Consider the following 27420-nt stretch of genomic DNA (forward strand, 5'->3'; position numbering starts at 1 on the left):
GGACTCAGGAGAGCCTAGAGGAGGCTGGTGGCCGTCACCAAGCTAACAACCCACAAATTCCAGTGTGATTTCTCGCTACATAACTGAACAGTACCACAGTGGGTTTTTTTTAGCCACAGTTACCGGATGTAGTATTATTATTCAGCCTAATTTATACTGTCCAACCATTTCGTCAACAAATGTCCTTCTCACCATGTCCTCGGAGAAATTCACTGCTCAATTCTATAAAAAATTAAAAATGTCTCTACTGTTCTGAAAGAACAAAAATATGCTGAATTTTATTTGACCTGTTGTTTCATATGCTTAATTTGCATGATCTTAGCTGCAAATGTTGTAACTATAGTAGTTATCATATAGAAAAAAATCTCGGCCCTGGCCGGTTGGCTTAGTGGTAGAGCGTCGGCCTGGCGTGCGGAAGTCCCGGGTTCGATTCCCGGCCAGGGCACACAGGAGAAGTGCTCATCTGCTTCTCCACCCCTCTCCCTCTCCTTCCTCTCTGTCTCTCTCTTCCCCTCCCGCAGCCGAGGCTCCATTGGAGCAAAAGATGGCCCGGGCGCTGGGGATGGCTCCTTGGCCTCTGCCCCAGGCGCTAGAGTGGCTCTGGTCGCGACAGAGCAAAGCCCTGGATGGGCAGAGCATCGCCCCCTGGTGGGCGTGCCAGGTGGATCCTGGTTGGGCGCATGCGGGAGTCTGACTGCCTCCCCGTTTCCAGCTTCAGAAAAATGCAAAAAAAAAAAAAAATTAAAAAAAAAATCTCAAGATTAATAGTAATACTATCTACCATTTCGATGTTCAAAAAGACATAAGTATCAATGTAATCACTGTTGTCGGTGGTCATGATGACTCTGCGAGTTGGCCAGTGACCCCGCGACACAGATAGGGGAGCAGAAGATTCCACAAGCAAGTTCACTGCCCAAGGTCACCTAGCTCCACATGGTGTGGTCACCAGCAAGCCCAGGATGTCCTCAAACTCCAAGGCTGGGGTTCCTTCCTTCATGTCACACTGCCTACAAGGGGAAGCTCTGCTGACAAGAATTTCCTCAGAAAGGCCACGCGGAGCTTTAAATGACTAGCCCTGAGGTGTTATTCAAAAATAAAATATGCGACCCGGAGACCTGGGGGGGGGGGGACAGTTGTGACTCACTGCCAAAGGGACTCCTGATGCAAAAAAAGGCATTTTCCAACATTTGGGAGATCAAATAATGGAGCCTTAGAATGACAACAATAGGGAAAATAAAATGAAAAACAGAAATAGTAAAATAATGTAAAAGAAGAAGCAACAGTAAGAGACAGGTCTGTGGTCGGCAGAGCTAGCACAATCTCTCCTTGAACCCTGAGAACTGGGATCCATTGTAGGGCAGGGCTCCCCCCACCTGAAAGGTCGCTGCAGGGTGAGCTGTGTGCCTCTCTCCCAAGAGATACTTTTGTTATCATTTGTACTGAGGGAGAGGAAAAAGGAAAAGGATACTAAAAAAAAAAAAAATTCCTTTAAAGTCCATCAAGAGAAAGGACCGAATGGCCACTAGTGCAGGTATACATCCCGGTGACAAACAGGAAGTAGCTAAAATAATAAATAAATACCCAAATGACAAAGCATGGAACGAAAGGGACATCTTAAATTAGTTTCTCGGTCTGCGAAGTGACTTAGCACTCGTTGGGAAAGCACTTCCGATTATGTGGGGAAAACAATAAAAAACATGACAGTACAATGACATGTGAAATGACAGGGCATTATTCTTTGTTCTCCTGAAAGAACACATTGGCCATTCATCACCACAGGTCCAAATTCCCACCACTCCGATGACCTCGGGACAGAGAGTTCTCTGCGTCCGCAGGTTGACATAACTCATCCTTGCTCCGTGGGCAAGCCCCAAGTTTCTGATCCTCCGACCAGGGGGTGCTGGCAGGGCACAGGGACGTCACAGCAGTGACAAGTGTCAGGTGCTGAGAAGCATCTGAGCAGTCTCAGTCACCCTGTGTAGGGGGGGGTGCCAGGAGAGGCGACCCCCGCCTAGAAATCTGACGGGCACCATGTATGAAATGCGGGGCCCCAGTCAGACCTCCTGCAGGAACCAGAGAGGGCGGCAGGGCCTCGTTTGCTACGGAAAGGCACACACCCAGCACAGCAGGTGGCCAGTGACACAATGACCGCCACCTGTTAGATGAGCAAAGAGTTGGGCATGAGGCCTGCGCCAAGCAATGCAACGAGGACGATGCCACCCGAAGGAGGGAGGGTGCTCCCAGCACCGCTGGGGGCAGCGCTGCTCTCTAGGGGGTCTGGACACGCACAGCAGAATGCAAACGCACCGTGTGGATGTGCATGCAGGTTACACGCAATAACTGGGGTGCGTTCCCAGGCTGGAGACGGCCGGGTTCACCAAGCAACCTGCAACCTGCCAGGCAGCCCCAGGCAACAGGTGCCTCGTGGAGAACGCTAGAGGAAGGGTCTGTGGGTTCCAAACTGCCTACCCACCTCTCTCAGGATGAGCTACGGAAGCGAGATGAGGTGATGGAAGCCAGACGACTGATACTCGGCACCAGACTAAATACTAAGTAATTTACACAGAAAAAGTGCTGCACAAGGTGTTGGGTTAGTTGGGGCTCATCCCATCTCTGCCTCTATCAGCGGTTCTCAACCTGTGGGTCGTGACCCCGGCGGGGTCGCCTAAAGCCATCGGAAAATACATAATGCATGTCAGCTATTGATATTCCGAATCATAACTGTAGCAAAATGTACAGTTATGAAGTAGCCACCAAAATTATTTTTTGGTTTGGGGTCACCGCAACATGAGGAACTGTATTGCGGGGTCATGGCATTAGAAAGGTTGGGAACCACTGGTCTAGATTCTTTGCTAATGGAAAAAAGTTTCCCTTCTCTGGGAATATATGTATCATGTCTATGAAATGAAGAGGTTATAATAGGTGAGTGGTTTTCAATCTTTAGTTTCCAGCAATAAAACTCTTCCTCCAAATGGAACCCCAAGAGATAGAACTTGGGACGCTGTGGCCCCAGGGGAGAATTCTAGAAGAACCCCTCATTCTCTTAGGGGTGACCTCAGGGCATCTCCTTGAAATAAGGGTTATTGGTTTGACAGCTGTGGCAAACAAGTGTAGAAAGCCCTTTAAACGAGGATTTTCTTTCTACATTTAAGATTTGTGAACAAATACAGATGAGTCCTAGACTTTCTGGGGTGACCACTTTGTAAGTTACATAAATGTCTGATTACTATGTCACATCCTGAAACAGATATAATAGTGAATGTCAATTGTAATTGAAAGTAAAAATTACAAAAACATGATCTGCAGACAAATCGTATGTATAGAATTTGAACAAAAAGCAGCCAGTTGGTGAAGAGAACTTGCAGTTCGAACATGTGGAATCCTGACCCTGATGTTCGCTGCTCGGAAGCCTGTGGCGTTTTTAAAACTCACGCGGTTCACTTCCTCATCTGGGCAATGAGAAGCATGCTGCTAACTTGCCCTCTGAACGATCAGAGATGAGGACACTTCCACCAGGCACCGTACTGTATTCTTCCTATACTCCCTTAAGGAAAGCTATAATGCTCATGGTATTTGTTCATTACGTCTGAACCCTCCCTTACGGTTAAGTTGGGAGCGTCAAAAGTTAAAAAATAAAAGAAAACCCATCTGGCCTCCATCAATTCCACTCCAGTTTGCCCCAAAGTCCATCAAGAACACTGAACACGCCCCATCATTTTGGGACACCTCGCATCCTGCTGTTACCCAATTACACGGTCGGTCGTTCGCTAACTAGCAAAACCAACTGTATCGGATACATTGGCAATGTGTCAAAATATTTCCCCAACAGACTGCCACGCACGTGATGGTTCTTTGAAACAAAAAACAAAAAAACTTTCTCCAGGTAGGGCCCAGTTTCCTTCTGGCCACTTCGGGGTGGGAATATGAGGTTTGACTCTAAGCCCAAAAGATAAGGACCAGCCTCGCCCTGCGTGCGCACGCGCGCACACACACACACACACACACACACACGCAGCTCCCCCGCCCCACCCCGCCCAGAAAGCAGAATGGACTCACGTGCCCAGACGTGCCTCATGTTTTTTGCTGTCCTTTCCCCAGACTTCAATGTCCAAAATGCCCATCCTGTCAGAGAAGTAGTGAAAGTCAAACTCTTCCCGCCACTGCGGATTTGCACTCTTACACAGTGTCTAGAAAACATGCAGTTACAACGTTTATTTTCTTCAAAATGCCACTCGGTCGCGCGACAGCAGGCTAACACAAGTCATTTCATGTCTAAACTGCAGGAGGTCATGACGACGTGCCTGTCTGTCCCTCACAAAGTCACGCTTTCCTTCCTTCTTATTTTGGAAGCAAAGGCCATCGGAGGTTTAGGTAACGGGTAAAATGTCACCCCTCTCTTAGCTGATCCCCAGATTTAATCATTTATCCACCAAGTTAAAAAGAATCGCATTGCCCCACAAGAAACCATAACTTTTATATATTTTATTTTATCACTTTATATTCATTTTGAAATACCCTCAATTTTTGTGAGCAGTATATATCTATATATCTATACATACTAAAGATATATATATATACACATACACAGATAGATGACATTATCTCAATGGATGTTTTACACTTCTTGTTTTAATCTTAACAGAAAATGCTATGAACTGGTTAACCCAAGCATTTTTATTGGCACTGGCTTAAGAACTATATATAAATGAACAGTCTGAGGTCTCGATTACTATTTGTCACAGGCATTATGCAAGAAACCCGTCACTTGTTTTACGTGGCAACCAGTTTCTAAATCCCAGTGGACCAATTCCAGTCACTGGAGTGAGAGGGAGACTGGAAGACCCCACCACGGCCGAATTGAAAATGTAACAAGCGCGGTCTGAAAACTCGGAGAGGGATTCCGGTTCCCCCGGGGTGGCCCCAGACTGCCCGTGTGGCTGACTCCCCGGCAGCACTGTCATTTCGGTTTTATCTGCACGGAGCTTCTCCTTGCAACTAAAAAGCGAGCAGAGATGCTGGTCACTGGGGATCAGCATCAACTATGACGATCTCGGTGCTGGCTCTTAGCACACAGGAAAACAGGGACAAGTCAGACCTCTGCTGGAGCCAACATCATGTAATGTCGTTTGAGTTGATTTTCACGTAGGACTTAATGTATCAGATTAGAGAATTCAGAAACCATGGGGCGGGGTGGGGGATAACCTATTAGATGACAAATTAAATGCAATATCCCCCTAGGGGGAATGTAGGAGATAGTGGACTAATTCTACACTTTACCTTAGTCCAAAGAGCTAAGGGTGAGTAATTGTTTTCTACGAGTTCTTAGCCTGAGCCCAGCTGGCTGAGGGAATCTTAGTGGAGAGATACAGTTGCCAGGGATGTATCTCTCTGGGTGAGGTGCGGCCTGAGCTACCCCGTTCAAATGAGTAGCTGCGTATTTCTTTCATAACTTGCCCTCAATTTTTCACATTTTTTAAAATAAACAATTCACCAAAGCGAGCTCTGATTCTGTCCTTGTGCTCGTGTACGTGAGGTTTAGCATTGGATTTTGCCCTGAAAATTGTACGGCAGGGACACCCTCTTGGCCACTCCACGTCATTTTCTAACTTGCCCGCATCTGTTACATCTTCTATCCAGGACAAGCTCAAACTGCAAACATCCCCGGGTCTATTTTCAACATCTTCCACTGATGTTTTTTTTTGTTGTTGTTGTTGTTATGTGGTTTTTGGCAAGTGGCTTAACTTTCAAGTACCCCAGTTCCTTCAATCCATAAAACACAGAAAATATTCCTGTCTGACAGTTATGCAAAACTAATTAATTACCATGGTTTGCAGACTACGGTATTTGAAATAAAAACCACACCAAATTACTAAGATTAAAAATTAAATGGAATTTGGATCAACAGAACAAGAAGCCAAAAATTTTTTAAAAGACAGCTAAAAATGTCATTCTTTTCATTCAAAACAAATCACTTTTCATACTTTATATATTGTCTTTATTTTTTTATCATAGCAAAAAACCCCAGCAGCACTTGAAGTCTATTTTTGATGTAAACATTAACAAGAGAAAGAAAACTATATATAATTTTGAAAGTATTTTTAGTTATTACAAATTCTGTAGCCCAAATACCATATTATGTTACTGTTTTATTGTTGTTAAGAATTTGAAAACATTTAGTTATCCTTTTCCCGCTTTCTATGAAACACAGTTTGCTTCTTTTCAAAACAAAACAGCTCATGTATTCAGGTCTACTATTTAATAAGCTTTCTCTAGCTCTAGTTACTGGAAGAAAATAAATTATACTCAGCAATCAAACACCCATATTAATTTACTGCATGTATACAATTATTTTTGTATTCTGGAATAATCCTAATACAGTTAGGAGGGTTCAAAAATAAATTACTTCTTATTCTTGGGAAATTTACAGTGGGAAAGCATTTTTTTTTTTTAATTTTCTCTTTTTAATAGATATTGGTCTCCTTAAGGAATTGGCAGAACTTACCTTACTTTTATACCTCTGATCCCCCAGTTTTAACTGGACGAACATCTCTGTCATGTTTCCTCCTGAGACGTTCTTCCCTTCCAACAAAGTTATACTTATAATCCCGTTCCAGAGTTGGTTTTTTTTCAAGGCCTCTGACAGCCGTAGGCTGCGTATCAAAGAGGACTAAGGCAAAAAAAAAAAAGATGAGAGATCAGCTTGCTGATAAATTTTGGAGTGCAACTTGGGTGATCACAGGCATTCCAGCTTTTATTATTTGATTACAAATAGCACTTCCCGCCTGGGGCAAGTGTTGCTACCCTTCATTGGTCGTGCAAACCTGCAATCTCAGTGATGGGATTTCTCTGTCCAGAGCCGGACTTGCAGTGATACAGGGAAGGATGAAAGTGAGCATCACTTGCATTTGGTACCGGCCTGTCCTCCCACCCAGCTCCTGGGTAGCAATCTTTCAACGGCACCTTTGGCTATCTCAGTAGCAGGAAGGGAAGAAAGGCATTCTGGGAAATGGACCTAAGAACAAGGAGGCACCACTTTGCAGGGAAACAAACTACCTCTGGGCATTCAGAAGTAGCGGTTTTGAGTTTTTCCTTCACACTTAAATCTGTCCCCACTTACCTTTATTCCCTTGGGCCACTACTAAAAAGCTCACGCCGTTTGAGCTTTGCCCATCACTGGGACGGAAGGGTGTGTAAAGTAGTACTTAGCACAATGCCTGGAACCCAGTTCTGTTCGGCTACTATTAACTTTTTTCCTTTTTTTGAATTGTGTTACACATGCCCACTTGCAGACACCCTCAACAGAATACAGAAAAAGGCAAGTATCCCCTATTGTTAAATTATAAAGAGGAAAATCACACTTTCTTTTTAATTATGTATATTTTCAAACACGTACAAAAGGTAGAATAGTACACATCAGCCCCGTGGTCTTATTCACCAGATTCAACGTTTTGCCAGTCTTATTTCATCTATCCCTTGCCTGTTTTCTTCTGGCTGAAATACTGAACAGCAGAGCCCGTCTTTGTATTATTTAAGCCCCACACCATGATCACACTCCACGCAACCAGCCGTAATTCCCTTTAATATCCCTAAATGCCCAGAATGTGTCTACATTTCCCTGACGGTCTCAACAAGGCCTTTTTTTATGGTTAGTCTGTCTGAGGATCTCCATGCAATCCACAGGCTGCATTTAGTCGGTGGAGTTCATTTCTGTTCTCCGTTCCATAAACAGAATGACGTGAGCATGGACTGCTTTTATGTGAAGGAGAGAGACCCGGACTGCAGGATGCAGATGGCGCTAGGCATCGTAGTACAGCAATGAATTTTGAACGCTATATATTCCTGTCACCTGCTCAATATAACTCTGAGGTTGTTTAGACACCAATTTGCTCAGACACCAGTGAGTCACAATTTATCACAACAAATGGTATGTCAGTACTATATTAATTACATATACCAGCTTACCTCATCCAACACACGTCACTCCACCACTCTGAACAGATAATGCAACAGTGCCACGCCGGGCATCCTGCTGATCATTTTACGACCACCTTAAACATTTAAGGACATCTAGACGCCCAAACTTCACGTCCATGTCGCTTTTCTCTTAAAATGCACATGCACACACACACACACACAAACACACACGGCTTCTGAAGGTGCTGAGACAAAGAAGAAATGGCAGAAAAGTATCTTAAAAAAAAAAAAAAACAACAACCCTGTCCTCTGGAAAACATAAACACTCTTTCGTAACTTTTATTTACCGTTGGCTTGTAGATCTATTAATATAGTCCATAATGAAAATGTATGAAAGAAAGCTAAGCAATTTTCCATTTGTTAAGAACAACACATACCATCGCAACATATAGACGGACACGTATATAAATACATATGTCTACGTATTTATACATCTCTGTGCGCATGCAGAGATGTAGATACACTTAATACATTTTATAGCTTATTCAGCACACAGGCTGAAAACCTCTCCCTTTAAAAAAGAAAATGAGATTTTGATTCATATATCCTATTGCAATTTCTTTTTTTTTTTTTTTTTGTCTTCTGAAAAGTTTGACTTGCCAGCCAACAAGCTAATGCATGACCCGTCCCATGGCCATGCTTCAAAGCCCCGACAGATATATTCCTCCCTAAACATTGCAACTATTTCCAAATCCTTTTTATAAAGAAGGGAGTAATGTCCACGAGGGATCAAAGGGCACCCTACGGTCTGGCAATCGTCTAAGACAAATGGCAGCGCTTCTATGAAATATGCCCTAAAATAATTTTGTGGCTCGGTATGTCCTGATTTCAAATGGGATGTTTATCTTGGAAAGGCTTCTATCTAATTTGTCCATAAAACAGCCCCACTTAGCTCGGCGAGCTCTGTGAAAATGGGATCCAAAGCCGGTTATTAAGGGGGGCCTAGAGATAGGTTCCATATGGAGGAACAGCATGGGAGAGCGAGGCGAGGGCCCCCGTCAGACGCGGCTTGGCTGGAGCTCCTGATCTATCCGTGGACACTCGTTGCATTACACCATAACATCTGGATTATTGCTTGTAATGTCCCTGGGAAATATCCACTTTCCATCAAAGCCTTTATCTATCTCAGTCGGACTTTGAACATTTTAGTATTTAGCGCAGTCATGTTTGATGTAACGAATTTGCTCTCTGCGGTCCAAGAATTTCACCACCACCCCCCTCTTAAAGTAAAGGCAGAGTAGGAAAAGAGAAGTATGTTCATAGATAGAAAACAACACAAAACCTTTATTCTGCTTATCCTACCCTAATTATTTCTGCAAAGCCCACGAGAAGGTTATAAGGTTTATATCCCAATAAAGTTTCATTTGCTAGCAACATATTCTGGAATATATGCAGAGGCTTTTAAAAAGTTTCTTGTTTTTGTTCTTTTTTTTTCCTCTCTCTCTCTCTCTCTGAATTGAGAGAAAAGAAAAGGGTGAAGGAAGAGAGGGATGGAGGGAAGAAGAGAGGGAAGCATCAACTCGTCAACTTGTTGTTTCACTTAATTGTTCCATTTAGTTGTGCACTCATTGATTGCATCATTGATTGCTTCTCATATGTGCCCTGACCAGGGGTCGAACCCATGACCTCAGTGTGCCTGGATGACACTTTATCCACTGAGCCAACTGACCAGGGCCTTAAAAGTTTCTTAATTAATTTAACATTTCTCTTCCATTTCCATCCCTGGCGCTGTATGAGGCTTACGAGCAGGGTCTGACCGGGGGTGGGGGGTGGGGGGGTACACTGCTGGACGGCAGCATGGGGCCAACCCCTTGTGAGCTCCCAAGCAGAGCCGGGCTCTCAAATTCTTTCGTGGTCTTCAAACACTCCCTCTTCTCCCCACAATAAATCGACTGCTCACCACTCACTCTGTTAGCTCGATAGCTCAGGTTTTCATGTCTGTGCCGAGCCTGTAAGTGAAATTTGTCATCTTGATGCAGCACGGAATGTTGGAAGGAGAAGAGGAAACGACCCATCACAAGAGGGGCCCACCCCACCTGAGCCGAACAAACACCCGGAGATAGAGCAAAGTTTCTAGGTCCTGACCCTAATTTCTCAGCAGACATAACGGATAAAATATAGTACCTCAGGGTTTTGTTATGTTTCTCCTTCCTCCCCAAGGATCAGAACCTTTTACTACGTCTATGTTGATTCATTCATAGGCTCTCTCCGCCTCAGCCCCCACCCCCACCCCCACCCCGCCAAATCCACAGCTTTCTCGGAAATGGAGCCTTCCATCTGAAACACACACACGCTAGTGACTACTAGTGAAAACAGGGTGTGACACTTAACTTCGACATACACCGACTTTCATAAAAACGAAACAGCTTCAAAACCATTCATTTACTTCCGGGTTGTTGAAAAGTTCAGGAAGAAAAGAAAAGGGGGGGGGCCTGAAACTATCAATACAAACTGAGGTGCTTCCTACCGGCGGAGAATTAGAGAATCCTCAGGAGTTTCTGATCCAGGAGTGAGCAGGCTCTCAAAACAGTGGCTGGATTTTCATTCCAGGAACATATAAAATGGGTTACAGCTTGACCAATAAATACCATGGGGTAATTATTCAAAGCAATCTTTTGGGTGTAACAAAACACCAAAAAAAAAAAAAAAATTTTTTTTTTAAAGTTAAACATTAAAAAGACAGCAGACCTAGTAGGTGCAAAATCCTCTATGGGTAATTTTCCTATCACCTCAGTTACGGAAATACAAAAATGTATGCCGTAGTTGTTGCTAGTGCATCTTATTGGACTCTCCCCTTCATTATTTGTCCCACGTCATTCATTATAGGAAAGTGGGCAGTCCATGAAAACAGACGCATAAAAAACAAATTAACTTTGCACGTAAAAAGAACGGTTAGGCCAGACGGCAACTACGTGGGCGCTAATACATAGCAAAGCGAAGGGAGAAGCTCGGCTCCTGTAACAGGTTTCCCTGAAATATTCCTTTCAAGCGTTTTCAGCATGTAGAACTACTGCTCTCTGTCGACAGCTTGGACAGCGTGACGTGAGAGAACCCATGCGTCCCTGCAACAGGCTCCCAGAAAGCCTCCTCCTCCCCGCAGCCCCCGGATCATCTGAAGAGGATCCTGCAGGCATCAATTTCCCCAGGACTACACACAAGTCTTTGCGGAAGGAGAGAAAGCAAGCCTTTTTAAATTTCCCACATGGACCCGGACGTGGAAGATGAGATTTATATCTGTAGACGAAAATTTTAACACAGTCCCAAGGACATGAATAATCCGTGTGTACGAAGATCCCGGCTATAAAAGTTTTGTATTCCAAGTTTAATATTTTTTTTAATTATGAGGGGGATATCATCGCTCAATTGTCACACTTAAAAATAAAGATTAGATTAGGAGATGATGAAAAAAATGGATCAAGTCTATAAATAACCAAGGATTCTCAGGGTTTGGAGCCAGGAAAATGCTTCTTTTCCTTTACCTTTTTTTTTTTTTTTTTTTTTTTTTTTTTAAAGAGAAAGAGAGAGTCAGAGAGAGGGATAGACAGGGACAGACAGACAGGAATAGAGAGAGATGAGAAGCATCAATCATTAGTTTTTCGTTGCGACATCTTAGTTGTTCATTGCTTGCTTTCTCATATGTGCCTTGACCGCAGGCCTTCAGCAGACAGAGTAACCCCTTGCTGGAGCCAGCAACCTTGGGTCCAAGCTGGTGAGCTTTTGCTCAAACCAGATGACCCCGCGCTCAGGCTGGCGACCTCGGGGTCTTGAACCTGGGTCCTCCGCATTCCAGTTCAATGCTCTATCCACTGCACCACCGCCTGGTCAGGCTCCTTTACATTTGAAATGTGTAAAAAAAAAAAAAGAAGGAAGGCCACGTGATGCAACAAGGTTTTCCACATTGCCCTGATTTCTAGCAAGTTCACATGCACTCATATTATTCAGTATCTAGTATTTCTTGATCAATGTGTGTCATCTTGTGGGCCTTCACTTCCGTGTTCCATATTTCTGTCTCTTCTTCACTTAAAATGCTTCAGTGCTGATGTTCCTAGTACTAGGACTCAAGTCAAGCAAGTGACTTTTGGGGTTAAAAATTTAAGTAGTCGGCCCTGGCCGGTTGGCTCAGTGGTAGAGCATCGGGATACCATGTGGATGTCCTGAGTTCGATTCCCAGTCAGGACACATAGGAGAAGTGACCATCCCTGCTTCTCCACCCCTCCCCTCCTGCTTCTCTCTCTCTCTCTCTCTCTCTCTCTTTCTCTCCGCCTCCCACAGCCATGGCTCGATTGATTCAAGCACATCAGCCTCGAGTGCTGAGGATGGTGTGGTAGAGCCTCAGCCTCAGGTGCTAAAAATAGCTCAGCTGCAAGATGACCCCAGATGGGCAGACATCAGCTCCTGAAGGGGGTCACCGGGTGGATCCCAGTCAGGGAGCACACAAGAGACTGTCTATCTCCTCTCCTCTCACGCGGAATAGAAGAAAATTAATTAATTAATTTAAAAAAATCATTCTTGTGTTCTTTCCTAAAGTTTCCCTGTCCCCAGATTTCAGCCCACCCCACCCAGCGGCAAGGTCAGGATGTGAATGCAACCACACCTTCTGAACAGCCCCCCTTCTCAACCGTCATCTCTCCTATGAGCTCATCAGTTAGGATGACCGCATCTTATTCGTCTCTGTATTCCCCAGACAGTAGTCCTGCCAGTACTGTACACACTCAGTGAGAAGTTTCTGGCCCAACCTGATACTAACGTCACGGAGAGAAGGGCTGTGAGGGACAGTTTGGGAATCAGCAGCTGTTCTCTGGGCCTGGAGCACACCCGAGGTCTGAGGGTCCCCACAGATTCACGGCCGTATCTGAATGTGACTGAGGCCCCGGAACTGAGGAAAGCCTGTAACAGTCATTCTACCCAGGGTGATTCTGACCTAGACTTCACAACAGGGCAAAAGAATAATCAGGGTTAAGATTCATCAGTGGCTTATATACAGCACCACAGATGGACAGACAGATATAGAGAGAGACTGACACATAAATTAATTCAAATATATAGATAGATTAGATAAACAGATAGTAAAGATGGAGTGAGATGGAGACAGACAAAAAAAATTAGTAAGTTTAGATCTATAGGTAGACAGAGACAGACAGGTATATAGATATAGAGATAATAAAGGTTTTATGACTATCTTGTTATATGTATATATATGCAATTCTCCAATCCTTTGGGTTTAACCAGGGAAATCAAAAGGAAAAAGGTGTTACTATGGGTGGGCACTGAGTTAATTAAGAATGTGTGAAAATGAAAAAGAACAAAGCAAACAAGTAAAAAGCACTCCATTAATTGGAAAAGTGTCCCAGGCACCATACTCCCTGCTCAGTTCCTCAAAGGGGCACACTTCTTGTAAAAGTGACTGTCCTACTTCTCAGGCTTATATAGAAATAAGGGGTGTGGTTCAATTAGACAGAGGTGCAGTGACAGAGGGCATGCCCTCCACGTTCTTGGACTGTCCTCTTTCTGTTTCAGTATTCCTCCAATACTGAACTTGCTTCACCGCAGGACACCCGCCAGGAACTAACTATGGTAAAACCCCATTTTATAAGGCACCAGAGGCCAATCCTTTTAGCAAAACAACAATCTCTAATCTCATTCTCTGTCAAGTGCTCAGACCTGCAGTGAGCATTCAAGTCTCTGCCAAGGGTTCAGAAGCAAAACTGACATCGTCAACCTGTAGGACAGTTACGGGCAAAAAAAAGCATAGGCACAATTATTTGCCAAGCCTTCCCAGGTGTCACACTCATTTGGCCAAGCAGTTAACCCAGAGTCAGTCACCCTGGGGACAAGAGCCCAGCAGAGGGGTCAGACACGACAAGAGGTGCCACACCAGCCCACTACCAGAGAGCGTAATCTAGGACATAGTCACGAGACCCCACTAGCACCCTGCCCTGGGGGGCTACCGTGCGATGAGTCCGAGGCTGGCAGACTTTAAAAAGCCAATGCGGAAGAACGAGCAGAGAAAGAGGTCCTGCTTCACCCAACAGGCTAGTTCCTGAGGCTCAGGACCAGCCAAAGCCCAACATTTCTACCAGCTCCACCTTCCCGGGAAGCTGGCTGCCCGCCCTATCTCCCAGATGTCCGAGAAACAGAGGGCCAGGCTGAGCCAAAAAAAAAAAAAAAAAAAAACCCAGAAAGTGGGAGGAGGGACAGAAGGCAGGGAAGGTATGACCTAAATTCAGGCAGAACCCTCAGTGCTAAAAAAAAAAAAAAAAAATCACACTAAAAAAGTGTGCTAAAAAATAATAATAATAATGCCAAAAGCTAGGGCTTAGCCCTAAATTTGATACTGGACTCAAACAGGCAAAGAAAACCATGGCAGGTTTGCAAACAGAGGTCCCCCCGGTGCAGAGTGCTGTCTTCACAGCTGAGGGAGCTGCAGAGAAACCGAGCAGAAGACGGAGACACCTGAGGGAAGCCATGGTGGGGACAGCCTCTGAGAGGTGGGGACAGCTTCTGAGACAGGCCGGGGCCGGGGAAAGCATGGCAGCTCCTCCCAGTCGAGGCCCGACAGCAAATACTTGGGCTCCTGGGCCGTTAGGTCTCCGTACCAAAGACTCCACCCTGCCGCTGTCGGCCAGAGGTAGTTTATACACAAAAGCGTGCCGCTGAGTTCCCAAAAGTCTTTTATTTGGGAAGAAGACAGATACAGGGCTGCATTTGGCCCTCAAGCTGACGTCTGGTGACCCCTGGGTCACAGAGACAGAGAGAGCAAATACCAGGGTCAGGGTCACCTGGGAGAAGCCGAAAGCACAGCTGGGCTGGCTAACGGAAGAGGGAAAATGCGGACACACCCAGCCGCTCCCCTCTAGTGTCCTGCCAGCTCCGCTCACTGAGTGCAGCCAGCTGGAGGCCCACTGGAAGACAGACGGACGGGGGAGTATCGCAGGCATCCTGTGGAGTTCGGCCTCTGCAATAACAGAGGGAGAGGAGAGGAAAGGACACGGAGCCAAACAGGCCAAAACTTGGCCCCACTAGTCATCGAACTTCAGACAGGAAAACAGAGGTTGGCCCTGGCTGGTTGGCTCAGTGGTAGAGCATTGGCCTGGCGTGCAAAAGTCCCGGGTTCGATTCCCAGCCAGGGCACACAGAAATGCCCATCTGCTTCTCCACCCCTCCCCTCCTCCTTCCTCTCCGTCTTTCTCTTCCCCTCCCGCAGCCGAGGCTCCATTGGAGCAAAGATGGCCTGGACGCTGAGGATGGCTCCTTGGCCTCTGCCCCAGCCGCTAGAATGGCTCTGGTCGCGACAGAGTGACACCCTGGAGGGGCACAGCATCGCCCCCTGGTGGGCAGAGCGTCGCCCCCTGGTGGGCGTGCCGGGTGGATCCCGGTCGGGCGCATGTGGGAGTCTGTCTGACTGTCTCTCCCCGTTTCCAGCTTCAGAAAAATACAAAAAAAAAAAGGAAAACAGAGGTCACACCACCAGTATGGAATGGGACCTTTAGGGACATGTGTCATGTCTCCTACTCCTTGGAGCACTGACAGGACCGCACAAAAAGGTGGGTCACAAGAGGGGCTATGTCACAATGTACACTTATCTCTGTGCGGGCTAATCTGAAGCAAAGGAAGTCTTTAACTAAAGGGGCCCTGTGCTCAGCCAGCCCACTTAGACAGCTCCAAAAACAGCAGAGGTGTGTGTACACGTCTGTGTGTGCACATGTGCACGGGATTTGTGTGCACACTCAGTAATTCCTCAGTTCCATTTTTTACCACTGCATTTTTCCTCCATTAGACTATTTGATGTAAAAGAAGTAACTGCTGTTCCTTTTTTTTTTTAATCTCTGTAACTATTAACATACATTACAAAGAGAGAAGTAAGGTTTGGAAACAATAGCTATTCACAGCAAAGAACATATATAGTAAATATCCCAAAATCACTGGTTCTGTGGTTCAGGCTCTACTAAATCCAAGTCTCAGTTCTCGTTTGAAAAGGCTCTGGATAAAACCTCAACCTGTACTGAAAGGCAATCCCTATACGCAGTACATTAAAATCAAGGTCAGTAAAGAAACATTTTAGAAGACTCAACAAAGACTGCCATCCTGGGCTCCTTTAGATAATGCAGACTTATAAACTTCTGGATTTAAGAAACAATTACCCAAATAAAGTTAAGTTATTTCAAGAATACGACGGAGGTGAAAAAGTCAATGACACTTCTGAGGTAACACATTACTCAGAATTAGTAAATGTTTAGATACTCACAGCTAAGTAATACTCCTCTTTATATCTAACTGCCACGACCTAACTTTTAAATTTAATATATTATAGAAATCCTAAAAAGGAAGCTATATGTAGTTTAAAAATACCACGCTAGGTTGATCAAGGTACTCTTTAACAACTTTACAGAGGGTTAATCACAGCATCTGGAAATTTTCCAAGAGACTCATTTTCAAAAACCAAATTATAAGCCGTCTCACGTGCTTCTCCCTCCAAACTGCAAACTCGAAGTAGCAAAGAGTTAACCTAACAGTCAAAAAATTCTTCACTGACATATAGAAATTGCATCTCTCAAGTAAGATCATAAATAGCTTTCAATAAGCTCAATTCATCTAAAGCTTTTATTAAACACAGGGTACAAGGCTTGGGCATTTATTATGTTTCTGAGCCCCAGTGCACTGAAGTCAAAATTCTAGAAAGCACCATGGTAGGGGAAAAGACAAAAAAAGACACAGCTCAATGGGAAGAGACAGCCCTGCAGCAATATAAATACTGCTCTCTGGGATCCTCTGGCCCGTCCATATTTCTGATATCTTTATCTGGGCCGTCAACGTTTTTTTTTCCCCTCTCCCTCTTCATTCCTTGGGCCATTCTTCCATAACCTCGCCTGTCCTCCCTAGACAACAATATTCCCCAAGCTCACAATTCTTCTTTCCAGCCTTTATGTTCTCCCACAAACTGCCAGCGCTCTTCCACAGGCCAGAGCTCCCTAACTAAAGATGGTTATTGATGTACAGGACCAGTGTTTTAGTGCAGCAGCAGAATCAATAAAAGGAGAAAATACTGCTTTGTCAGGCTTCCACCAAAGCATGCCGGGAAACTTTACTGCCTCGGATGGTTACAGAAACTCTTAATGCGGGAGCGCTCCCATCTGCGGCGAGACGTGATGTTCTTCTACCCTCTAGTGACTGTAACGGAATAAGGCAGACGTTTGAGGGATTGTTTTTTTTTTTTTTTTTTTTTTTTTTTTTTTTTTTTTTTGAGACAGCTTCATGCTATTATTTATTGTCTCCGCTTCTGAAAAGAATCAGCGTCTTGGAAACCCAGCGGGCGGGTAGGATAACCAAACACCTTATCCTAGTTGTTTTCCAAAGTGTTCAAGAATGCAAAGGTTGCACGTTTTAGGAAGCGTCAGAAGTTGGATTCCTTTTGAGTTTTAAGAGGCGAAGTTTCTCAAGTTTGCCCGGCATCCTGAATGACTGGTGCTGCTCAGGTTACAAATCTCTCTCTCTCTCTCTCTCTCTCTCTCTCACACACACACACACACACCCTTACAAAATCAAAAAACTTTCTTTCATCTCCTTACCTTACAGAGAACTCAACCACTGAAGCACAGTGAGGTCAGAAATCAGAGCTGGTCTATACTGGTGCACACACATGTGTGTAATTTACACATGTGTGTGTAAATAAATGCACATAAAAAGACTGTTGATGTGCCCACCCCCACACACACAAAGCACCACGCTAATTATTTCTCTCAACAAAGCAGCCAAGCTAACTTAAGTTATAATTTTTTAAAAGTGTCGGTTTAGCCTGACCAGGCAGTGGCGCAGTGGATAGAGTGTCGAACTGGGATGCGGAGGACCCAGGTTCAAGACCCCGAGGTCGCCAGCTTGATCGCAGGCTCATCTGGTTTGAGCAAAAGCCCACCAGCTTGAACCCAAGGTTGCTGGCTCCAGCAAGGGGCTACTTGGTCTGCTGAAAGCCTGCGGTCAAGGCACATAAGAGAAAGCAATCAATGAACAACTAAGGTGTTGCAACGCGCAATGAAAAACTAATGATTGATGCTTCACATCTCTCTCCAATCCTGTCTGTCTGTCCCTGTCTATCCCTCTCTCTGACTCACTCTCTGTCTCTGTAAAAAAATAAACAAACAAAAAAGTGTCGGTTTACTTTTACACTGATTTATACATTTAGTCACTTAAGTTATAACACGCTCATTTAATAACCTGCTAATTCATACTGTACTCCTACCTCAGTGCACCTACACTATTTATGAATTGGACCACAGTGTATATACAATTGCTCAAGCAGATACGATCAGTGGTACATCATGAAGAAATACCTAAAGAAATTCACCGAAAACAGCCACAGATAGCTTTTTCAGATCATAGGAAACATATTTATAAAATATACCATAAAACCCTTTCGATGAATCTTTCCATTGTTCCTGTAACACCAGAGCTCAGTTCTACCCAATGGCAAATACCTTCCTAAAAGGCTAAATCTAACTGCACCGCACTCCAATGATCTAAGCTTAATGAACTGGAACATTCTAACGTGGCCGGTACATACAGAATGTCACCACGACAGCACGTGTAAGTTCAAACATCTGCTATGCCCTTAGTAAATGGAATTTTAAAAGGGAGGCAGTTAGGAGGAAAAGAATACTGTTGCATGTAAAGGGTGGGATGTATCGATCACATACACATTTGTATTTGTTATGAAGATGAACTTTTAACTAAATGCAGCAAAAGAAAAAGAAAAGAAAGAAAAGAACGATATTTACCTTGCTAGCACTTAACCGCTTCCGGTTTGACCAATGCTGAGGATTGTGTCCATTGAATGGTGAAAAATGGCAAAAGGAAAAAGAGAAATAAAATCATTAAAGGTCTAAAAGTATCATTATATTACTTAGATGGTGCAGACTACATTTAAACGCTGAACACCCAGCCTTTCTCCGAAGTTGCAGAGAAAACAGTTGAGCAAGAAAACAGTTAAAAATACAGAAGAAGAATCACTATGCTGCGGTGGCTGGATCATTTTCTCACAGTACTGTCAGATAAGAAAGTAGATAAGGACATACAGGCCTGACCTGTGGTGGCACAGTGGATAAAGTGTCCACCTGGAATGCTGAGGTCACCGGTTCAAAATCCCCGGCTTGCCTGGTCAAGACACATATAGGAGTTGATGCTTCCTGCTCCTCCCCCTTCTCTCTCTCCTCTCTGCAATGACTAAATAAAAATCTTAAAAATAAAAACTGAAGTATAAGGACATATAAATATTTCTGTCCGTGGAAGTCCATTTACGTTTCGAATTACCTTAAAACATTATCATTTCACTTCACCTGTAAAAGCAAAGTCTGAAGGCATATTTCTTCTACCTGAAATATTCAGGTAGTATTAGGAAAATATTTAAATTCATGGACAATGGCCCTGGCCGGTTGGCTCAGCGGTAGAGTGTCGGCCTAGCGTGCGGAGGACCCGGGTTCGATTCCGGCCAGGGCACACAGGAGAAGCGCCCATTTGCTTCTCCACCCCTCTGCCGCGCTTTCCCTCTCTGTCTCTCTCTTCCCCTCCCGCAGCCAAGGCTCCGTTGGAGCAAAGATGGCCCGGGCGCTGGGGATGGCTCCTTGGCCTCTGCCCCAGGCGCTAGAGTGGCTCTGGTCGCAACATGGCGACGCCCAGGATGGGCAGAGCATCGCCCCCTGGTGGGCAGAGCGTCGCCCCTGGTGGGCATGCCGGGTGGATCCCGGTCGGGCGCATGCGGGAGTCTGTCTGGCTGTCTCTCCCTGTTTCCAGCTTCAGAAAAATGAAAAAAAAAAAATTCATGGACAATGTTTGTTCATGTTGAAGTTTCCCATAGTTTTATATACTAGAAAAATAATTCCATTTACCTCTACTGATTAAATCTCAATTTTCAAAATAAGAAAAAATGAGTCATTTCTATAAAATTAAGAAAAATTAGGCCAATACAGCTCTGAGGGAGGGAAGGAAAAAAGTTCGGAACAACGTTAAATGCACCACTGTCCTCTTTTTTATAATTATTATTATTGTTTTTCAGAGAGACAGGAACACTGAGCTGGTCCTGTATGTGCCCTGACCGGGGAACAGGCCAGCAACCTCCGTGCTCCAGGACCACGCTCCAACCCACTGAGCTCTCCCACCAGCGCTTCGTTTTTATTGAATTTTAGAGAGACAAAGAGAAGGAGGGAAGGAGAGGGGAGGGGGAAGGGAAGTATTTGTTGTTCTACTCAGTCGTGCATTTTTTGGTTACCTACCGTTTGCGCGCTGACCGGGGATCGAACCCACGCCCTTGTTGTTTCGAGACAGCGCTCTTCACTGGCTGAGCTAACCGGCCAGGCCCACCACTATTCTCTCTAAAGCTCTCATTTGTCATGCTCAGGTTGCCAAATTTCATCTACAATTAACGTTCTCTCTTAGCAAAAGCCTCTCATTGCTCCCATCCCCGTCCAGTGCTAGGAAACTCCACCCTGGCTAACTAACCAGCTAACTGCATGTTCAATCTCGGATACATTTGGGAGATTAAAACTCAGTTATGAATCCAATCGAGCAGACCATGTTTACTATTATGCTTACAGAAAATAATACCTTCAGGCAAATGACCCGTCCCACTCTGAGGATACCTCTTCCCAGTAAGTTAGAAACCAGAAAATAAATCATCTTTGGGGAAACTCCACTTACATTCCAAAGACCGGCAACTAGAAACGTTGGTAAAGAAACAACTAGAAAATATTCTTTTTGTTTTGTTTTGTTTAATGTTTGTTTTATTGAATTTTAGAAAGAGAGGGAGGGAGACAGGAACACTGCTGTGACCTCACCGGGGATCAAACCGGCAACCTCTGCACTTCAGAACGATGCTCTTACCAACCAAGCTATCTGGCCAGGGCTTGACTTGAAAATATTCTTTATTAAAAACACTCCCCCCCGGTGAAATTATGAGTTCATTCAGCATATGCCACAGAGTTGGAGATACTACAACCTCAGTGGTAAAAACCAGTTCTTTCTGTATTTTCCCAATAATATATTGAGAAGTATTTCAAATACAAAACAAACACCAAAATCAATTACCATCTGATAGGTACAAAGGCTAGTTAGGGCCTTATTGACATATATGTCTTTGATTTTTGTAACAATAATAAAATATAAAATGGCGATGGAAATTAATGGAAAGTGACGATTGCGATGTGCTTACTATAAATACGAGAAGCCACCACATTTAGAGGGGGTCTGCTCCGTGCCAAGCTCTGTGTTTGATAAGCTCACTCCTCACAATTCTGTAAAACAGATAACCTTTTTATCCTCACTTCAAAGCTCATGAAGAAACTGTAGCCAAGAGGGGTTGTTAGGTGGTTAGGATATTCTGTGATTCTGCTCGCTTAACTTCTCAAAACTATAGTAGAAAATATCAGAGCTGGGATTCAAACCCACGCAGTCTGATGACGGAGATTGTAATTCTAACAGCAATCCTATTTTTTGCCAAGAAAAAGAGACGTCAGGTCGGTCTGCCAGCCGACACCTGACCTTCTGACTGCACACCACCCACGTACACACCAGTCCATGCACGAGGGCCGATGCATAGACATTGTACAGAAACTAGAGCAAGGCTTTTGTCAGACTGGCTCCACCGCCACAAAGATCGCCTCAGTGATGACAGTAAAAAACATGGATATGAAACTGAGACTCTAAACTGAAATCTCTCCATCGAACTTTAAATTAAAATGGAAATTTGTCAACAAATTGTTCCCTATCAATAAACCACTGTCTTCCCTATCCCAAGCGTTTTAGCTCTCATTTAAAAACCCAATATAAGAAGACTTAAATATTAACTTAAACTCAGAAAAGAAGAAAGGGAGGGAGAGAAGAAAGGATAGAGAGAGAGAGAGAAAGAAGGGGAAGGGGAAGGGGAGGGGAGGGGAGGGGAGGTGAGGGAGTGAGAGAGAGGGAAAGAGATAGAAAAAAAAGAAGGAAAAAAAAGAAAAGAAAGAAATCTATTACAATTTATCCCAAAGGCCTCCGATCGGCACTGTGAGTTCAATAACCACACACGGCTCAGGATAAATTATTCCTCACAGGGGTTTACTCTGATCAAGGATAGAAACAGAAAAACAAAACTACCAATTGGAACAAATAAGAGCAGGTAGAGTATTCTATATTATAATGCCCACACAAAAGTGATATAAAATATCTAAGTGGCACACTAGACCTTTGCCTGACAAGCCAAGAACAAGAACCTGGGACAAGTGCGTGAGGACGCCCAGATCCCGTCGGGAAAGCTCTCAAAATCAGGCTGTAAGGACACAAAGGCAAGGAGAGCCCACCAAGGAAAGTGACAAGAATGGCAACATTTAAGACTGACAGATGCTCCCTAAGATGCTTTACAAGAACGAACTCAAGCTGCCTCTCATGTGAATTTCTCGGCCATTTGAAATACATTTTATTTTAACTAAGACAGCATCCCTTTAAAACTCCAAATTTTGGCCAATATTTAAATGTGTTTTTATAGCGTCGGTATTACTGCTAAATATAATCGAATAGAGTACAGAAAAATTCACAAGGGGAATAAACACACAGCTATTATGCAGCTTGAATAGGCAAGTGTTTTCGTGGGGGAAATTATCCAACTTTACAAAGCCCAGGTCAAGATGTAAGAAACCGGTCAGAACGTATCAGCTAGCAATTGCTCTGCCATGTGGCAAATGATACTTGTTTATACTGTTAGTTTAACCTGGCGACTAGCTCAAGGAGCTGGTCATCTATAGTTCGCAGTGACAGGACTCCGGTGGCACAAACTGTCAGGAGTAAGAGAAGCTACAGAAAATCCCTACTTCTTTTGTTCTGTTAGATAGAAAAGTAAATTTATTTCCAACAGCAATTTAAGACATGTCAACATCAAAATATCAGCCTTACGGAGACCTCAAGTGTTAACACGGACACTTTTTAAAAAATGGAAGGCCTTTTCTTTATTTTTAGTGATTGTCAAGTATGTAAATACTCATAAGATATTAAAATAAAAACAGCAACGATTAACTTGACCCCCCCCCGACATTGGAAAAGTCACTGCAGTTTTCCTACTTCTTGAAGCCATTTTCTGAGTTTACTAGTAAATCAGTCATGATTTTCATTGTGAAAATAAATTACAACTATAAGCAGAGATGATGTCAAAATGAAGAATCTTCTTCTCGTCGACCCCGGTGACTCAACTCAAGAAGCATTACTGGAGGCCTAATTTATAAACAGGCGTCAGAGTTCCATGCCAGATTCTAAACATGCTAAAATTTTAACACATCTTAGTCCTTTTTCAAGTAGGTATTTTAGCTGGCTTTAAAAATTCCTTGCAAATAAGGTATAATCAAAGATGCTTTTTGTTCGTCTTTTAGATTCTTAAAATATCATTATATTCTCTGAATATAAAATAAGATTGTTTTTTGCATCCATATATTTGGTCCTAATAACAGAATCCCAATCATATCATCACAAAACACAATGCTCTGCTGATGTTACAGGAATCTTTAATAGGTTGTGCATGAACTAGAAATTTTCTGTATCATGAACCAGAGAACATTAAAATTTACATCTTCCCAAAAGTACTCTCAATAGAAAATTTGGTAGATAAAAAAAGGAGAAACTGAAATACTTCAAATACAGATAGATAGATAGATAGATAGATAGATAACGTAAATAATGTACAATGCACTAATAAAACCCTGGAAACTGCTTATTCTATTATTTTATTATAAATAAAAACCTTAACACTTAGTAAAACAATATTTATGATACATTACAAGCAAAGTACAAGAACATATACACTTTAATCACTGCAATACTATCCATATCTCCAGCCAAAATAAGAATTATTCATTTATTTTCTTTCCAGAAATCCAAAAAAGAAGACATATCTAACCACCGCTAGGTTCTTTAAATCCCTTCAAAATTATTTTGTTTCCTATTCAAAACAATTACAGAAAGATGAGCCATCTGGTAGCCCCGTTATCAAAGGACAGCAGCAGTGAAGGTTTCAGAAGAGGAACCAAGTGGTGATACTTACATGCCTCTTGAAATCACCCTGCTTCACTACCAGGTTCAGATTTAACACAATCACTCCCATGTCATCTTCTAAACTATTTGGATCTTCCAATTTTAAGATATGTTCAGTAGTTCTATGAGCAAAAAAAAACAACAACAACAACAAATAAAGTTAGCTCTTATTGGCGTCACTGTGTGGTCTTATCATGTATCAGCAGCCTATGGTAAAAGTAAGTCTCTTTCCTCTGAATAAGGGTCAGACACAAGTTTAAAAAACACCACATTCAGAAAACAAACCAACCATCTTTGGGGTAGAGAAACTGTCTGGCATTGTCTAATTCAACAGTTGGTTAACTGATTCTTCTCATCTACTCTCCCAAATAAAATTTAAATACTTGTTTTTCATTTTAAGTTAGGCAGGCTAAGAGAAACTCGAATATTCATAAAACCAGAGTGCACAATCCAATACACATTTCAGACTCCATCACAGAGGATTTCTTATCAGGACATTTGGGAGCTAAAAAGTAAACATCATTTAAAAATTACATTTTTAAAGCAGTCTTTCATTTGCTCAGATGTTTTTTGTCACTTGATCTAAACAAATGCCAGTTCCCATTATCTTGTGAACCCTTTCAAATTCATTCATGACAATTAGAAGGTAAAAAAATTACAGTACCTGTTAAGTTCAAGGTCACTGAGAACCACACTTGCAGAGCCCATGAAATCAGATGTAGTTAAATCACGATCATACACCTTAAAAAGAGGGCCAATAACACACATTAATGCGGCAAACCGAGTTTATCAAATTATTAGTAAACGTAACAGGCTGAGGACTTTACATTTCGTCTTCTGGATCTAAAAATAATGTGCACGGCCATGGTTCAGGAGGAACTCAGCCAAGCCGATGGAGAGAACGAAATTATTCCAACGTGCATGTTTTGCCCACCACAGCCAGAACGGCAGCAGAAAACACTTCGAAGGCAGTGCTCATAGGCATTCAGATGTTATGCACAATGGACCGCTCTCTGTAGTTTAAATGGCCTCTCATTAAAATTTAGTATTTTCCACGGTGAGCAGGTCTGCCAATTAAATAGAAATTTGCTAAATATTCTATAGCGATCTCATCCTGCACTCAGTTCATGCAGTTTTAACCCAGATGTTAGAGCAATCGATGCTTATAGCCAGGAGCTTAAAGCTCTATTAAGTATAAAGCTATTCCTAATGAGAAAGGGCTTTCATACCCGTCACTACCCAAAGTAGCGGTAATCATTCTTCCACATTCGGTAAGTTACAATATTATCAATGGAGAGATTGTTTCCACTCTGATTTTCTGTCGAGTATATATATATCTCATCTATCTGAGGGAAGAAGCATACAGTTTCAACAAAGTCTATGAAGCCTCCTTTTCTATACTAATATTTTTTAACCCGGTGCTTAAGGACCATAAAAGAATCCATCTGGGACGTTCGCTTTTTAAGATAGGTGAAGCACGCTGAGAAATGAATGTTTTCCAAACAGGGAGAAGGTCCGGGCGCCCTCTGTGATTTACCTTCACACGTAGCTTTTGATCAAGGCTTTGGATTGGCAAGACGACTATCTCGTCCCACACAGGGTTCAAGTTCTTATATATGACTTTGCTTTTGTACAGCGTCTTCCCGTTCAGCTTAAATTTCACGTAGGGATCGCTGGTGCCTTTTGGAGAGAAAAAAAGAGAGAGAGCCAGACGTGTCTGTCAAGTTACACGGAGAGGGCCGAGGATCTGAGCATTAAGTAAAGATTCTTTCTACACACTCTCTGGGCTCAAAGCATTTTGCCGTGCACACCCAGAACAAATCTCTCCCCAGGCAGAGATTGAAGGCCCCAGAGGTGGAGAGGAGAGACGTAGGAAACAATTTGGGGTAAATGACTGATTCTTCTCCGCCCTCGGTGGCAGAATATAAACGGGCTCCTTGAGGCTTCGCTGTTTTGTTTCATTAGGGGTATGTCATCACCACACCACCCACAAAAAATTCAACCGCGCTGGCACCAGGCTGCTGCGTCAGGAGTCCGAGGGAGCAGCCCACCCCCTCAAGAATGGCAGCGAGTCGGTGAAAAGGGAAAGAAACCGTTTTTGCAAACGTCTGGCCAGATGGCTAACTCAACTGAACCCTGTCCTTGAGAATATAATCATCATAAATCAATCAATCTCGGGATCCTCTGGCTTAAAAGATGGGGCGAGGGACTGGGGCTGGACCCGGGCAGGGGGGCGTGTGGAGATTAAACGGACAAAGTTGCCATTCTTCGCTGCCTCCCGCACCTGCAGTAAAGCGGAGGACATTGTGTCACCCCGGCCAGCTGAAGAACACATCAGCCGGGGCCCTCAGCTGGCCTCAGGGTGACACCCCTGACCTGCTGGCCCCTCCCGGGGAGAGTTTTGAAATGGACACCCAAAGAAATGAATAACGTTCCTCCAGCCCAGTGTCCAAAGCAGAAAAAAAGGGCCAATGATGGACCCTCCTCCACTCTGTTCAGATAAATTAAGAGGGGAAAAAAATGCCTGCAAACAAAAATACATGGGTTTCTGTGCGGTAAATGTGTGTCACATGCATGCAAGGGTACCGTCACACCGGGGACACACAACAGTGACCAGGATACACTTCTGTGTTCATACCCAGCAAATTATAAATATAGAAGGCACAAACAAACAGCCAGCTCATAGTGCTAATTTGCAAAATGTAACTTGGGGAGTTAGAATATTATAATAAGTTGGGAAACTCAGAATTATGAAGAAAGGACACAAAGACCAACAGTCTGTTTTGTTGGCTGATTTATCCCAGGTGCTTGGACAGCACCCAACATCAGCCTCCATGTGTATATATACTAAGCTGAATTCCTGATAGTAACGTCAAACCACAACAGCCTAAGAATATTAGGTCAGAAATTACCTAGGCTGCCCTGTCACTGACGCTGACCAAATCATGACTACTCGTCATTAATTATTTTATCTTTTACTTTTGTTTAAGCTCCTTTCTATGTTTCCATTGGCTGCCGAACTAAAAATTACTGAAAAGAAAGGCAATACATGTCCTGACTATTTTCACTGAAAGTCACGTCCCTGTAGACGAGCAAGATATTACACATTGTTTAAAAGTCTTGGTAGACAAGCTGAGATGTAATTCTGACGAGGTCGTCCTCCAGTATTGCAAGACTCTGACTTTAAAACAAAGAAATTAAAAAAAAAAGTTAAGCTATTAATTCTAGAGAGACAGAAGAAGGGAGAGAGAGAGAAGAGAGAGAGAGAGACAGTATCATCCATCTGTTCCTGCATGTGCCCCAACCAGGGACTGAACCCACAACCCTTGTATATCAGGACAATGATCCAACCAACGGACCTCTCCAGCCAGGGAAAAACAAAGAAATTAAACTACAAAGGTGCACATA

At 43.5% G+C, this 27420-nt stretch overlaps 1 protein-coding gene across 3 annotated transcripts in view; it reads right to left on the reverse strand.

The window, feature by feature from the left end:
* MCTP2 (multiple C2 and transmembrane domain containing 2) overlaps nucleotides 1-27420 on the reverse strand; it is a 187758-nt gene that overhangs the window by 98406 nt on the left and 61932 nt on the right. The window contains exons 5-10 of one of the 3 annotated variants that reach the window (XM_066239371.1): nucleotides 25550-25692; nucleotides 24677-24753; nucleotides 24023-24134; nucleotides 18744-18779; nucleotides 6503-6667; nucleotides 4057-4187 (exon numbers count right to left, since the gene is read on the reverse strand). In XM_066239371.1, the coding sequence (XP_066095468.1) occupies nucleotides 4057-4187; nucleotides 6503-6667; nucleotides 18744-18779; nucleotides 24023-24134; nucleotides 24677-24753; nucleotides 25550-25692 (664 nt within the window). Of the gene's footprint in view, nucleotides 1-4056; nucleotides 4188-6502; nucleotides 6668-18743; nucleotides 18780-24022; nucleotides 24135-24676; nucleotides 24754-25549; nucleotides 25693-27420 lie in introns of those variants that run through there. The other 2 variants (XM_066239372.1, XM_066239373.1) reach the window with 2 other exon arrangements.

Source organism: Saccopteryx bilineata, chromosome 7 (genome assembly GCF_036850765.1).
Source record: "Saccopteryx bilineata isolate mSacBil1 chromosome 7, mSacBil1_pri_phased_curated, whole genome shotgun sequence".
Classification (NCBI taxonomy): domain Eukaryota; kingdom Metazoa; phylum Chordata; class Mammalia; order Chiroptera; family Emballonuridae; genus Saccopteryx; species Saccopteryx bilineata.